Raw genomic sequence first — 15,839 nt, forward strand, 5'->3', positions numbered from 1 at the left:
GCCACTTTTAATTTTATTAGACTTTTTTTAACGTCATTGAGTTATTATAAACCAAGCAAGTTGCTGCTGTTATGTTTGGCATATCGACTATGTCATATATGAAAAATAAGGTTATAGTGTAGGCCTTTGATTGTCAATTAGACAACTATCCAAAAGACATGAGAGGATGGGATGTAGGAAACTATTAATCCAACTATGAGGGAGACCCAAAACCGTATATTACGTAATATGTACTAGCCTGATGACGGATGCAACACGAGAAAGCGGAATCTATTAGCCCTTCTAGAGCACCCGCGAATATGTTGGTTTTTATCGGGGTTTGTAGTTTCATAGTTTCTTAGTTTTATTGAAGCATTTAGTAATCTTTTGGTTGTCGATCTTTCTGCCCTGTAATTGCAAGTTTGACTTAGGGGTTTCGAGTGTACCGTTGGTACCCCGCCTGTTCTCCTATAAATACACTAATGTACATGTATAGCTTTTGCGACCAATTCATAAAGAATACAATAAAAATTTAGTAATGATCAGGATATCATATCTACTATTATTATTATTAGATATTTACATATATGAAAGCGACCTCTCCTCTGAAAGGTGGTGATAGTAATACTTAATACAAAAATGGCCACTATACTTGTGCATGTTGTTTATGCACGGTTTAATTAACATTTTTAGTGGCCAACAACATATTCTGTATTCTGGGATATAATATTAAGGTAGGTGGGGTGTCTAAGTTATAAACCATAGAATGTTTTAATAATTTGCCAAAATGTAGTATATATCAGGCTTTAAAACAAATGGGTCGCGGGGTTTATTTTCACGCGACAAGTTGTTAAAAATTGACAGATTTTGTATATATTAAGCATGGAAAACCCAATTTTCTGTAATAAAACGAAAACTACACCATAAAATTTTGAGATAAGATATGATAAGATAGTTTTAATGGTATGCTTTCAGATAAGAAAAAGAAAAAATGGGGTCACCGGACCTGTTTTCTTGCTACATTATAAAATAGGTAAATTCCTAACACATTCTATTGTAAAAGTACCAGTCTCTGAATTATCTGCCCTTACATTTGAGTTGCCTCCCACTTTGTCGCAAAGTTGGAAAAAAATGAATCAGTTTAAAGTTTTCTGTTTTTTGGTAAAATAACATACATTGTAACTGTGACATATCATTTCCTATATTACAATGAAAATTCTTACACATAAATTACCTACTACTCTCAAAATTTGTACATTCTATTAAAGATATAAACCGATATATCTAGTATTTCAAAATCCTAGATGGAGGAAGACACTCTATCTACCGAAAACTATTGGTAAATTATTTTAGTCATCTAAGAAAAAGTTTGAAACTTTAACCTGATAATTAGTAATGTTTCAGCAAACATACCAACAAGTGTGAGCTTAGAAAATGTTGGGTTGGACAAGAAATTAAATGGTAAAGAAGGACAAAATCTGATCATCAGATGTTATGCAGTAGGTGGAAACCCTGTACCTGATGTGAAGTTACTGATATCAGAATCTGTTGTTGCAGTATCAAAGCAATCTGTACAGTATACATTATCATATGTAAACAGATCTCACGATGGTCAGAATATACAGTGTATGGCTGGTTATGAAGAGATGCATTACTATCCGTTGAATGATACAGCAAGAATTTATCTGAAATGTGAGTAGATTTGATAAATGCTACGAAACTCTAAAACTAATACAAAAATACATATTGGTTTTAAGAAAATTCATTACTTTTGGAAAATGACAAATTCAGTTAGGCATGATATTGTAGCTTCTTCTTCTTCTTCTTCTTCTTCTTCTTCTTCTTCTTCTTCTTCTTCTTCTTCTTCTTCTTCTTCTTCTTCTTCTTCTTCTTCTTCTTCTTCTTCTTCTTCTTCTTCTTCTTTTTTCAAATCAATATCTTCAATGCAGTTAAAAATAGTATGTACAGTTAAAATTGCGCACAGTCCTTAATACATCTTGGTCTTCTGTAACTCACACTTGAATGTGTCAATTGAGTTCCAGGCTACAGTAGTTTGGGGCAGACTGTTTCTTAATCTGATGGCGTCTGGGAAGAACGAGTGCTGGTATAGCTGCGTTCTTGCGAATGGAACAAGGAATCTTTGGTTGTGTGCTCTTAATGTTCCTGCTGTTGAAATTAAGCAAGATGTTGGTGTTGCAACCAGGTGGTTAACTATGTGGAACATCATTATGACTTTGTTCGTAGCTCTACACTCTTGTAGGGTTGCAGCTGGTGTAATAGGTTTAGTACACTAGTGGTTCGGTGGTAGTCACCAGTAACAAATCTTACTGCTCTACGTTATACCATTTCCAGGTTGTGGATGTTGTTTGCTGTCTATGGATCCAAAATGATGCTTGCATACTCCATCTGTGGTCTCACAATGGTCCTGTAGCAGAGTTCCGTGGTCTTTCGTGGGCATTGGGGTATATTTCTCTGCAGAAAAGCCCTGGTGTTGTTGGCTTTCCTTACTACTTGGTCTATGTGAGTAGTCCAGTTCAGTTTGTGGTTGATGTTGGCCCCGAGATATTTTGCACAATTTGCTTTCTCAAAGACATGACCATAGATGTTTTATGGCTGTCTAATTGGTTTTCTCTTGTTGGTATAAATGTGGATGACTTGGCACTTTTTGAGATGTAATTCCATGAGCCAATCAATCTCCCATTCTTGTAGGGTCTCCAGATCTTTTTGTAGTTGTTCTGAATCTGTGGTGTTTTTAATTTACCTGCGTCATCGGAAAAGAGTCTAACTGATGATTTCTTGACTGTATAATCCGGAAGGTCGTTAATATAAAGTAGAAAAAGGATGGACCCGAGGACACTGCCCTGAGGAACTCCTGATTGGAAAGGTGCAGTATTGGATTTTCCATTTTCGAGAACGACATGTTGTGTTCTTTCGTTTAGAAAGTCTCCATTCAAGCCTTGGCGACTGCCCCGTATTCCGTAGTGATGTAGTTTATGCATAAGTCGCTTATGTGGTACCTTGTCGAAAGCCTTGGAGAAGTCCAGGAGGATGACATCTGTTTGTTCGGTGTTATCGACTGTTTACAACCACTGGGTCGATGCCACTGCTGGTGGAGATTTATTTTCCCGAGGGTATTACAAGCTCAGTAGTCAGCATTTTTTGTGCTGACATGAATAACCATTGATATGGTTAAATTTATAAATTAACTGTTTACAAAATTTTGAATTTTTTGAAATACTAAGGCTTTTCTACCTCAGTCATATATTACCTTAGCTGTATTTGACAAAATTTTTAGGAATGTTGGTCCTCTCTGCTCTTCAACTTCGTACTTTATTTGGCCTTTTTAAGTTATTTGGATTCGAGCGTCACTGATGAGTCTTTTGTAGACGAAACACGCGTCTGGCGTTTATACAAAATTTAGTCCTGGTATCTATGATTAGTTTATTTGACTAGAGTCTTGATAGTGATTATTAATTGACATTCACAGGATCTGTGTTTACGGAAGCCATTCTGTGTGTTTGTTAGTATGGTGTGTTTCTCTAGGTATTTTATGATGCTGCTCGTGATTATATGCTCCAGCATTTTACAGGTGATGGATGTGAGCGAGACAGGTCTGTAATTTTCAGGGCGGTTCTTAGTACCTTTCTTAAATATAGGAACTACGTCTGCCTTCTTCCATTCCTTAGGGATCGCTCCTTGGTTAATGGATGCCTGGAAAAAGACTGTGAAGACTGGCGCTATTTCACAGCCTATGAACTTCAACAGTCTAGCTGACAATCTATATGGTCCAGTAGCTTTGTGGATTAGTTTTAATACACCTGGTTCTGTGATGTGAATGTTAAACATATTCGGGAACGTCTGTTTACCCATTGATTTGATGTTGTCATCTGGTTCGTTGGAGTTAAATACAGATGAAAATTGGTTGTTCAAAATGTTCGCTTTTGCCGTTGGTTCTGAGTATGTAAGGCCATCTGTTGCGTTAAGCGATGTCACTCCACTTCTGTCCTTGTTTTTACTGTTGATAAAACTCCAGAAGCGTTTTGGATTTGAAGTGCAATCTGGTGAGATTGTGTTGGTTAGATAATCATTGTAGGCCTTTCTGCGTGCTGTTTTTGTTGCTGATTTTAGATGTTGGTACTACTCTTGTCCCTTGATCTGTTTGAGGATTTGACTCTTTTAAAGCATCTTTTCTTTCGCCGTGATAGTGCTTTTATCTCTTTTGTGATCCAGGGTTGGCTAAAGGTGATGGTGGTCATCTTCGATGGTACTGATGCATCTAGGATGTTAGTTAGTGCGGTGCTGATGTCTAGCCAGATTTCTGAATGGTGTATTTGTCTAGGAATTGTTGTTGGAATTCTAAACATTTTTTTCTTCAGTTTTTTTATTATCTGATCTTTTCAATAGATGTGAAAATTGAATATTTGTTGATCAAGTAATTTTAATATGGTGGTTCACTCCTAAGTTACTAAATGTGAACCTTCAAGTTGGATCTGACAGTAAACTTTAACCAAAAAAACAATTGTTACATAAAATTTGAATAACAATTCACAATCTGTGTGTTGGTTATCCAACAGCAGGTTTAAGTTATGGTTAGTTTGTGTCACATATCAACTTGAAACTTTGTACTCATATTCTTTCTAAATCTAAAAAATGTTTACTTGAATAAGGATTTTGTCCAAAAATACATGATACACTAAAAATGAAAATAAGATAGTGAGAGCATGGCATAGTGTATGATGGACACATATATTTCATTATTATTTTCAGTAAAGCCGTATCCTCCTAGATTCAGCTCTGATTCAGTTAACACAGAGGAGAATAAACCACTGGTGATATCATGTACATCAACTGGAAGCCGTCCAAAGGCTTCAATATACTGGTTACTTGGAGATGGTAAAACTAATATTACAGCATATGCAACACAATTACCACCATCTCATGATCCAACAACTGACACATATAGTGTAACATCTACATTAACATACAGTATGCATAGAATATATAATGGTAAATACATGATTTGTGGAGCAAGAAATGAAACCACATTGGAACAAGGAGGTGGTGTTGAGACTTCTAAAACACTTAATATCACATGTAAGTTAAGAGTCAAATTTATGTTTATGAGAAACCGTATTTATTTTGTTCATAGAAACCGCTGGCAGCTATTAGATTACTTATTCTTAGTATGTGTCTGAGATTTATCATAAACATAATAAAATATCAATGTCATGTAGTATACAGATGCATCACTGAATGAAAGATTTTAACTGAGTCTTCTACCATAACTCACATGTCACAAGTCCATTGATTTTGATACAAATTCATAACGTCATGAAGTTAAACTTATTAGTCTAGCCTTGAATTTCTTGAATTTCAACGTTTGAATAAAGTTTAGGACTTTCAAAATAATATCTTTGAACATCACTGAGGAGATATTCATTGTCGACAGGATCATCTGGCAAAGTAAAATTGAAACCATCAACATTTTAGCCCTAACATAATTAGTTATTTGTGATTTTATAACATAGTAGTATTATGCTATGTGCAATCGTAAGGACCACATAAACCACTGGTCTAGTATTTATATAATTAGTGACTCACATACTTCCTGATAAAAACAACGTGTTGTGTGACTTATGTCATGAGGAATTTTGGAGAGAATAACAACCTTAAGCGTAAAACATTGATAAATGTAGCTCAGAACGTTATTGTAGATACATAAAAAAGGAAGATGATGTAAGATTGCATATGAAACAACTCTTGACAAGAGACCAAATAAAACAGAATTTAACAACTATAGGTCACCGTACGGTCTCAGCAATGAGCAAAGCCCAACTCACAAAGTCAGCTATAAAGAACCCTAAAATGAATAATGTAAAAACAATTCAAACGAGAAAACTAACGTAGGCATTGCTCTTTTGATTTCTTTTTAAAATAAATTGATATACATTTTTTGTCTTTAATTTGCCACCAGATAATTAGGATTGCCGGAAATCGTCCATTCCTTTCTATGTTGATAAAAACAAATTTGCGGAAACTGTATTTGCCTTTGTGATGTTCACCAAATATCCTAATACTATAACAAATAATGAAACAGTTTTTTTCGTCACTATGTTGTTGGAGGTTTCAAGGGTCATACAATTTATAGAACCATTTAAAAATTTGAAGTCTTCTCTGCTCTACAACTTTGAAATATTTGTCCTTTTTTATAGTTAGTCTTTTCTAAACAAAAAGCGCGTCTGGCGTATACAATTTTGAGACTCTTATCAATGATGAGTTTATCGACCCTTACACCACTAATGCTCCATTCGTTAGCATACAATTTTCATAGCTACGAATATACTGATTTTGTCCTAACTTTGCAAAAAAACTCATCGTACGTTGTAAATACCTGGATCAAAATTATGTTTGCCAAAAGCGTACAAAAGATGGTCAAGACTTCACAGTTAACAGCCCTACATATAAGCAGAATAGTGCTGACTTTTTATGTTTACCAATTAATCCTACAAAAATGCAAATAAAATGACAAAAGAGTTTTAACATCGCCATATGGTTGCAGATTTTTCAGGACCATAAAAAAAGTAACTAAAATCGACCCTTTTGATAACCATGCTCCTTTCAGAAGCATATTAAAGTCAGTTTTTTTATAACGGCAGATGCTCCAGACATTACAGTGAATAGTTCCACTTATACACAAAATGATGCCATCAGAAAAGTAATATGTAATCCTAGTGGTAATCCAAACATTTATACCTATCATAAATGGCAACACAAGTCCAGATATGGAGAGATTATACGAGAGTTTAACGGAAATAAAACATTGACATTACCTGATGTCCCAGTGTTGTTAAGATATCAGGACAGTGGGGAGTATGTGTGTTCAGCTAGTAATGGTATTATTGACAACGAAAATAAGTTTAAACAGACTGGTTCTGGATTAGTTACTGTGAGAGGTAATCTGGGCTAGTTATTATAACATCATATCAAACTGATATGATAACATTGACCTTTTCATAGATCATTTTGCATACAGCTTTCATGCTTGGATTGATTATTTGTCATCATATTTTCTTGAGTGTTTTAATTTCACAATTTTCATGAGAGTTATGACTTCGTCAATTTTTTAACATTGTTTCATTAACACCTTGTAAAAGTCACTTATCAGGTTCCGTTGTTGAAAAAGCTTCGAACTGAGAATAATTTATATAGAATGAAATTCAAAACAGTGTGGCTGTGGCCATTGATTGACACATTAAATTCATCCATTGACTGGAACAATTTAGGTGAACGTTTGTATGTAACGACCACTGCTCACTATGTACTCTTTAAAGACACTTAAACTATGGGGTCACCAAAGGTTCTCAACACCTTAATAAAGTAATTCGAAAAATTAATCAGAAATAACACGATGTTTTGATTTATATCAATTATATAAATCAAAACATAAAGGTTATTCCTGATTAATTTTTCGAATTATTTTATAATTAAAGGCGTTAAGAAACCTTTGGTGACCCCACAGTTTAAATGTCTATCGTAGGTACGTCGTGAACAGTGGTCGTTACAGACAAACGTTCACGTAAATTGTCCCAGTCAATGGATGAATTTAATGTGTCAATCAATAGCCACAGCCACACTGTTTTGAATTTCATTCTATATGATTGTTTGTCATCATGTTTAGTTGACAATATTGTACCAATATGGTGTTTTTCAACAAGTTTGATAGTAGGGATGGACTTTTCTACCGTTTATATATAAATTGTGTGACAATAGCATATGGTAAACACAGCTTCTTTGCATCTATTTTACATAGAGTTTTCATACTTGGTATGATTGTAAGCCTTTTTGTGTATTTTCCCATGTTAAACTGTCATCCTATTACTTTAACACAAGTTTTGGGACTTTTAAATGTGCATTGGTGACCTTCTGCTGTTGTTTTTTCTATGGTCGGGTTGTTGTTTCTTTGACACATTCCCCATTTCAATTCTCAATTTTATATTTTGAATGTCGTAACACAAAGACACACTGATACACAATAATTAAGTTCAATATTCATAAATTACAGCGAGTAGTATGCTAAGCTAAAGAATTGTGCTACTTTTTTGGGACATGATAATTAAAATACAGATGATATCAGGATAAAATATGGCCGTATATCTTAAGAATATTAAAGTTCTGAAATATTAAGATATAGAATAATTTGTGATGAATTTCTTTTTTTTTAATTTTTAAATGATCGCTTAGTTGCACATTACTTTTTAAGCTCACCTGGCCCAGAGGGCCAAGTGAGCTTTTCTCATCACTTGGCGTCCGTCGTCGTTAACTTTTGCAAAAATCTTCCCCTCTGAAACTACTGGGAAAAATTTAATCAAACTTTACCACAAGCATCATTGGTGTATCAAGTTTAAAAAATGTGTCCAATGATCAGACAAACCAACCAATATGGCCGCCATGGCTTAAAATATAACATAGGAGTAAAATGTATATATATGTAAAACCAAAGCATTTAGAGCAAATCTGACATGAAGTAAAATTGTTTATCAGGTTAAGATCTATCTGCCCTGAAATTTTCAGACAAATCAGACAACCCGTTTTTGGGTTGTTGCCCCTGAATTGGTAATTTTAGGTAAATTTTGCAGTTTTTGGTTATTATCTTGAATATTATTATAGATAGAGACAAACTATAAACAGCAATAATGTTCAGCAAAGTAAGATCTACAAATAAGTCTGATTACAAAAATGGTCAATTGATCCCTTAAAGAGTTATTGTCCTTAAAAGTATTTTTCTAACAATTTTTTGTAAATTTTTGTAATCTTCAAAAATTTTCTCCTCTGAAACTACTGAGACAAATTTAACCAAACTTGGTCATAATCAGCATAAGGGTATTAAGTTTTAAAATGTGTCCGATGACCCCGCTTGCCAACCAACATGGTGGACATGGCTAAAAATAGAACATAGGGGTAAAATTCCGTTTTATGTTAATATTTCTGAAACTAAAGCATTTTGACTGTCCCTCTGGTATCTTTCATCCCTCTTTTAGAGCATAGACAATGAATAAAAAGGGTTCATCAGGGTAAGATCTTTTCAGATGAATATGACAAGATGTTGTTGGGTTTCTGCCATTGAATAAGTAATTTTACTAAATTTTTGTGGTTTTTGTAATCTTTCACAAAAGTCTTTTCCTGGAACAACTGAGACAAAATTAACCAAAGTTGGCCACAATAAGCATTAGGGTGTCTAGTTGCCAACCAAGATGGCAGACATGGCTAAAAGTAGAATATAGGGAGAATATGCAGTTTTTGACTAATATCTCTGAAACGTATACAAAAGCATAACAGTTGCATTATTTCATGCATCAATTGCAAATAAACATATAAGGTGAGCGACGAAGGATCTATGGAGCCTCTCGTCTTTATCTGAACATGATCATAACCATTATTCATCAACGTTACAATCAATATGAAAATAATTTTACATTACTATTTTTTAGTAGGGGCCTAACATATAAATTTTATAAACTTGTCTTTTTACATAACTCTAAAAATAAACAACAATTTGTTCAGGGACATTTGTCTACCATACCAGTTAGAAACATTATGACATTACATGCATTTTTATGTAAATAAATAACAACTGCTACAAATAATGCTATGCACAAATACAGTTTTAAATGTTGAATAAGGAACAGCTACGTAAGAGTTTAATTAGAAATACTGTGTCAAAAAGGTGATTTATTTATTAATTCTATATAATAAATAATAAGAGAGCCGTGGTGTAGTGGTTAGTGCATCGGACTACTTACACAAAGGTTCCTGTTTCGATACCCGTCTGGGATGAAAATTTCAGGGGCTGAATTTTCGGTTCTCCTTTGACACCATTTGCGAGTATGGTCTTGAGGAAACGATGACAATCCGTCGGAAGGGACAATAAATGGCTGACCCGTGTTAAAAAAGAGCCATATCTCTTGCACGTTAAAGACACCCTTGTAGATTTCGAAAAAGAGCAGGCTAATGCCGCTACAAGGCAGGACTCGTACCCGCCCAGTGGAAAGGGATTAATATAAGTTACAAAACTTGTTTCCCAATACACTATAAATAAATATGTTTAAATTAAAAAAATAATAATAAATGATTTTCCAACACATTATTGATTTATTTTTTACATCTTGACTAATGTTATTGCATATTTATAACAAATTTAATGTTTAGACTTTGCTTAATTAATTGAAATTCTTACCATTAAATCAGAATTATTTTAAATTTATATTTATCCATCTCATGTCAACTCAAATGACAACTGTTAAACTGAAATAAAAAATTCATGTAGTATATGTTATTAGTTCATGTAAAACCAATTGCACCAAAGCATTTTGTCATTGCAATATCGAGAAAGTAACCATTTGCAAGCTCTGCTCAAATTATCACCAGCTTCTTAACATTTTCATAATGTACATATATAAAGGTGTACTACCACCATATCATAGTACGTAACATCCGGTTGCATATGAAAAATGGCAAAAAAAGTATTTCCATGAATTTGACAGTTGTAGGAAATAATCCTACATTTCATTGCTACAAAAACTAAGACAATTCTGAGTCATAAGCATATATCTTGGATGTTTGAAAGCACCATTATTTTGTCATTTGGTGTTTCTATAGAATATTTTGGAAACTTGAGAAAGCTTTCACACAAGTAAACACATTTGATTGTTTCTGACTTCTATTGATGGTTATTTTCTTTTTTGCAATGAAATTCTATATGATTTTTTTTATTGTATTGGACAGGATAAAAGATTACTTATGCCAAGCATTGTTTTATTTGAATCAAAGATAGGTTTTACAAAGACTAATAGGGGAAAATCAATAGTGGTATTACACCTTAACTTTAGGATGGGGATCGTGTCTTTATAAACAATATTCAATTTCAGATTCAAAGTTTGTAAAACAAATCCCCATCTGTATAAAAGATTACATAAATGCAACTATACTGTGCTTTATTTTGTAATTTTGTTAACACTATTTAACTAAAGGCTAAACCATGCTTGATATTATGCATACAACGTTTCCAATGCATTCATTTTATCAAATAAAAATATCTGCGAATATTTTCAGCTCAGCCAGTGTTTACTTCAGACACCATTGATAGAGTCAAACAGTTTGGTGAAATCCATAAAACAGTAGATATATATATCAATGTGATCAGTGATCCAAAATTTACCAGTTTTGTTTGGGCTCGCGATGGAACATCAATAAAAACACAAAATTCAGCAAAATATCAATCATCAAGTTCACCTACTATTGTTAAGGATACGATACATGGGAAGGAAGTACAACTTTATGGTTATAATGTGACACTGACTATAAATGATTTGAAAGCAGAGGACTTTGTTAATTATACTGTAACACTTAACAGTGGATTTCCAGATGTAAAGTTCACTATTGCATTGGAATCTGCCAGTAAGTAAAAAAATAAGAAGTTAATGTTCGATAGTAAAGTTCTCTTTTATACTTGAGTATGACAGTAAATATATATTAGTTCAGATCAGAAAACAAATAAAAAAATCAATGTTGTCTATAATAGTTCATATATATTTCTAGGTAATTTATCACATTGCTTTTTTGTTGATAACGGCTTCTATTAAGAATATTCTACACTTATTCCCCTGACGAACTTCTCTCGGTTTTACTTCCCTTCCTGGAGTAAAGCTGGATCTGATACATGTGACACCTGTTCACATTACTATTAAAATGAAGCTTTTTTTTAGATAAACATCAAATATGTCAATATATATTATTCAAATGAGTTTAAAGAGACTGTTGTACACTCAACTATCTAAATGTCTAAAGCAAACATTCAGCGAATTCTGGGGTATACATGTATATAATCTATAGATTACCTTTTAAAAATATCCTACAGAAATACAAAATAATGGAAAAGAAAAATGATTCAGAAAAATCTGAATATTACGTTTAACAAACAAAATGTTACTCATGATTACTTGGTTTTAAATACCTGGTAATAAATATTTTCCATTTCGTTTGACTTGATGATCTAAATGATTTTTTTAGAAGTAGTACGATTGAAAATCCGAAACAACATGACTTTTTTCTTTTCTTTTTTAGTTGGATGTGATTTTTGCTATATGTACAGCAAATATAAGAAACTTTAATTTCAGATAAAACCAAATTAATCGTTTTTATTTGAATACGCAAATCATTTTTTTGTATTTTTTCTTATGTTGGATCTCATACTATACATGATATGGGAGTATTTGATCTCGACCAAGCAAAATCTTATTCAAAATATAAAATCTTGTAAAATTATCGTTAAAAAAACCAAATATCTTAAAAGATGAGATCTTGTAAGAGAACCTGTATTACTTAAACCTATATTTAAAGTTACTTAAAGAGAGACAATATATACCAGAGGGGCATTCAAACTCATAGATAGAAAATATACTGACAATAAAAGACAGAAGTTAAATAAGACCATAAGATACACATACACTTTATAAAAAAATTCAACTATGTCCCTCTCTATTTAATACCGTCCGATATATTTTACTACATATGACTAATCAATGTGCTTTAAATCTGTGAAATTCTGAATGATTGTAGTGTTGTTGTTGTATCATATCCTATTTTGAACTCCAAATTTCTAAGGTGGCGTGTTTTATTACACATGCCTGCTTTAATTTAAATGATTTAAACATAAAGTTAAAGAACTACACTGGGTATAAAAAAAAATATATATAAATAAGTTCGGAGTACCCCGAATGAACAATATAGATCTTTTATGACGTGAGATCGTCTAAAAATATTTCAGATAATTATTTAGCGTTCAAAAGCAAGATACATCGAACCTACAAGGAGAGGTTGTTTACCATTTTTACGTAGTATGTGGTATATTTGAGACAACAGGATGATCGCTGATTTATATTTTGTATTCACAGCAGTTAACAATAAAACGAATTTTACAAGTTTAAGTTATCAATACATGATTAAAAATATTGATAAAATTACACCAACGCATGGTTTGAGAAACTTCTTATAAAAGTTTTGCAGATAACAAATACACTTAATCTTTTATAGTATATCTACAATAAATGTAGACAAATACCACCCTCCCCCTAAAAAAAACAACAAAAAAAACCAAGAAAAAAAAACCAGAAAACAGCACAAATGATAAAATAAATCGCAGTGTAGTTGATTGGAAGATACAAGTTCGATATAGATGACTAACTTAACAGTATCAAAATGTCCACAAGTCGCCTAATAAGTGCAAAAAAGCAAAATTATTTTATAGGCTTCTAAGGGAATGAACAATTCGCCTTTTAATCATTTAATGTATGCATCTTTCAACAAAAATAAATATACTTGAAGACTGACAATAATGTGACTTGTATAGAAGTCTCGGTAAAAAGTTGAATTTAAAAATAAACAGAAAAAAAATGTCACAGGCAGTCATACCTTATTAATATTGTCAAATAGTTCAAAACGTTTGATGGAATGAAACGGAATGTACATTCTGCAATTAAAAACGTGAAGTTAAGCCTGTCTGCAATTGTGTTACTCTTGATAATGAATCATTGATCGTTTGAGAAAAAAAGCTTTCAAAATATATGTGAAAAATTGGTTCCTACAAGTAAAGACCAGTTCCCTGAATCAACAAAAAACCATGCCCGGGTATATAAGCAAATGGCGGGAAAATTTGAAGGAAAAATTCATTAACCATTAAATAACTTTTTTAAATTTTTTGGTTCTTGTTATATTTAAAAAAATATGTTAATCCTTATTAGATTACTGTAATAAATAACGAATTTTAATCGCATAGAAAGTGTATTACACTTATATGATTCATGTAATTACTCAAACCAAACTATTGCCTTATGTATCTTCGAAATTCTGTAGCTGTGATATTATTCCTTAGTCAACCGTGCGCGGTATCTTATATTACAAGACGATATGCTGCATAGTTAAACGGATTAATATTTGTTTCGTCGGGTAAGGCTGCGTTCGAAAGTGTAACTTTTTATCATTATAAAACAGGATAGAATTCAATACCAGATATTAATGCTGTGTGCCTTTTCAACAATAATCAACAGTTTCTATCAAATATTAGTTTGTATTCTTTTAAATTTTTTAAAACATAATCGTTAGGTATACCAGACATACCAGGAAATTTTAGTCAAAGAGATTCTGCATTTACAAGTTTCACAGTCCAATGGGATCCAGGTTCTGGTGGAGTATATAAACAAACATTTTACATACAGTACAGAGTACAAGGATCATCGGAATGGACCATAGTATCAGCTGGGGAGGAAGATATAAATGAACAAAGGAGACGTAGAACATATGAAGTCAGAAATTTACAGGAAGGAAAAGCATACGAACTGAGAATGTATGCTGAGAATACAGCAATGAAAAGAAGTAATTTCACAGATGTGCTTATTGTCTTTACTAAAAGTTCAGGTACAAAAGGTATATTTTTAATGTTACTATAAATCGATATTTTGGTATTTGTTTTTTTTTAAATGCTGTCCAAACCTGGTTCCTTATTATATTAGATTACGTAATCCTATAAACTGATGTAAACATTACATGTTTCCAAAGTCGGGACATTTCATGAATGTTGACTTCCTTATTTTTATTTTTGTTAACAATAGACAAAGACTACTACGTAAATATTGAGGACTCTCAGGAAGATTAGTTTTAACTAATGGGATCATCCTCTTGAAATAAAGATTATTTATTTATTTATTTTATTTATTTATATCATACAAACCAGTAGACCAGAGGCAGATGGAAAATTATGAAGTTGGAAAACAAAATTTTCCCATAAAACAAACGTGTGCGTAAAAACGTGCATCTATCTGTTTTTCTCTGTACATTTTCGGTTTCTCTATCTGAAATACACACAGAGGTGAAACTGTGCCATGCATCATTGAAATATTGTATCTTTTTTCTGTTATTTAAATTTTATTCATTTGGCTAGAAAACTAATTGTAACTTTGCAGCTGTAGTACAAATTTTCCTAGTCAAACAAATATTGTAAATATAAAGGTACTATAACAAGCAAGCGGCAATTAATCTATGTACATTAGATTAGATATGATATCATGTCTACGTTTTGCTATTTTAATTCATTTTATTTCTGTGTTTTAAATATAAATATACTAAACACACGTATCATTTTCATATCTCGTGCTCATAGTTTCGATTGACGGCATAAATCTGAGCGTTTGACAAATGAATGAATTTGAAGTAACTTCATTAAAAACAAACATATTTCCAAAAAAACAAAGGGAATACTTTAATTTATATATTAATGCATACAATGCAAGTACTTTACTTGAAGTCATCGGTAAATATGATAATCTGGAATCACTGAAAAGTTATTGAAAACATGTATCAATATTATTTTATTATGTTAAATAGAAGCAGCAAACAGATCAGTTAAAATCTACAATTATCATATTTTATCTACTTATAATTAAACGACGTTGTATGATTACAAATGCGAAAAATATCAAAATGATCACAAAATAGTTATCAAAGGTACTATGTTTATAATTTAATACGCCAGACTCGCGTTTCAGCAGCATAAGACTCATCTGAGACGCTCATATAAAAATAGTTATAAAGCCAAACAAGTAAAAAGTTGAAGAGCATTGAGGACTTAAAATTCCCCAAAACGGTGCCAAATACGGCTGAGGTAACCAAGACGTAAATTATACATAAATAATGATATATCTTATGAAATGTCCATAATTGTGAAAGGATCTGTTATGTTATTTTAAGGTTCGTACTTTAAAAAACAAAAATGAAGCACCGATCACTTCTTATTATCAGTAATGTAGTTA

General features: G+C 32.3%; 1 protein-coding gene across 1 annotated transcript in view; it reads left to right on the plus strand.

Annotated features, from left to right (window-relative positions):
• LOC139524494 (nephrin-like) overlaps positions 1-15,839 on the plus strand; it is a 68,060-nt gene that overhangs the window by 29,820 nt on the left and 22,401 nt on the right. The window contains exons 3-7 of the mRNA XM_071319290.1: positions 1,384-1,671; positions 4,747-5,073; positions 6,636-6,932; positions 11,089-11,433; positions 14,137-14,457. Coding sequence (XP_071175391.1) covers positions 1,384-1,671; positions 4,747-5,073; positions 6,636-6,932; positions 11,089-11,433; positions 14,137-14,457 — 1,578 coding nt within the window. The remainder of the gene's footprint in view (positions 1-1,383; positions 1,672-4,746; positions 5,074-6,635; positions 6,933-11,088; positions 11,434-14,136; positions 14,458-15,839) is intronic.

The sequence above is a fragment of the Mytilus edulis genome, chromosome 5 (assembly GCF_963676685.1).
Source record: "Mytilus edulis chromosome 5, xbMytEdul2.2, whole genome shotgun sequence".
Taxonomy (NCBI): domain Eukaryota; kingdom Metazoa; phylum Mollusca; class Bivalvia; order Mytilida; family Mytilidae; genus Mytilus; species Mytilus edulis.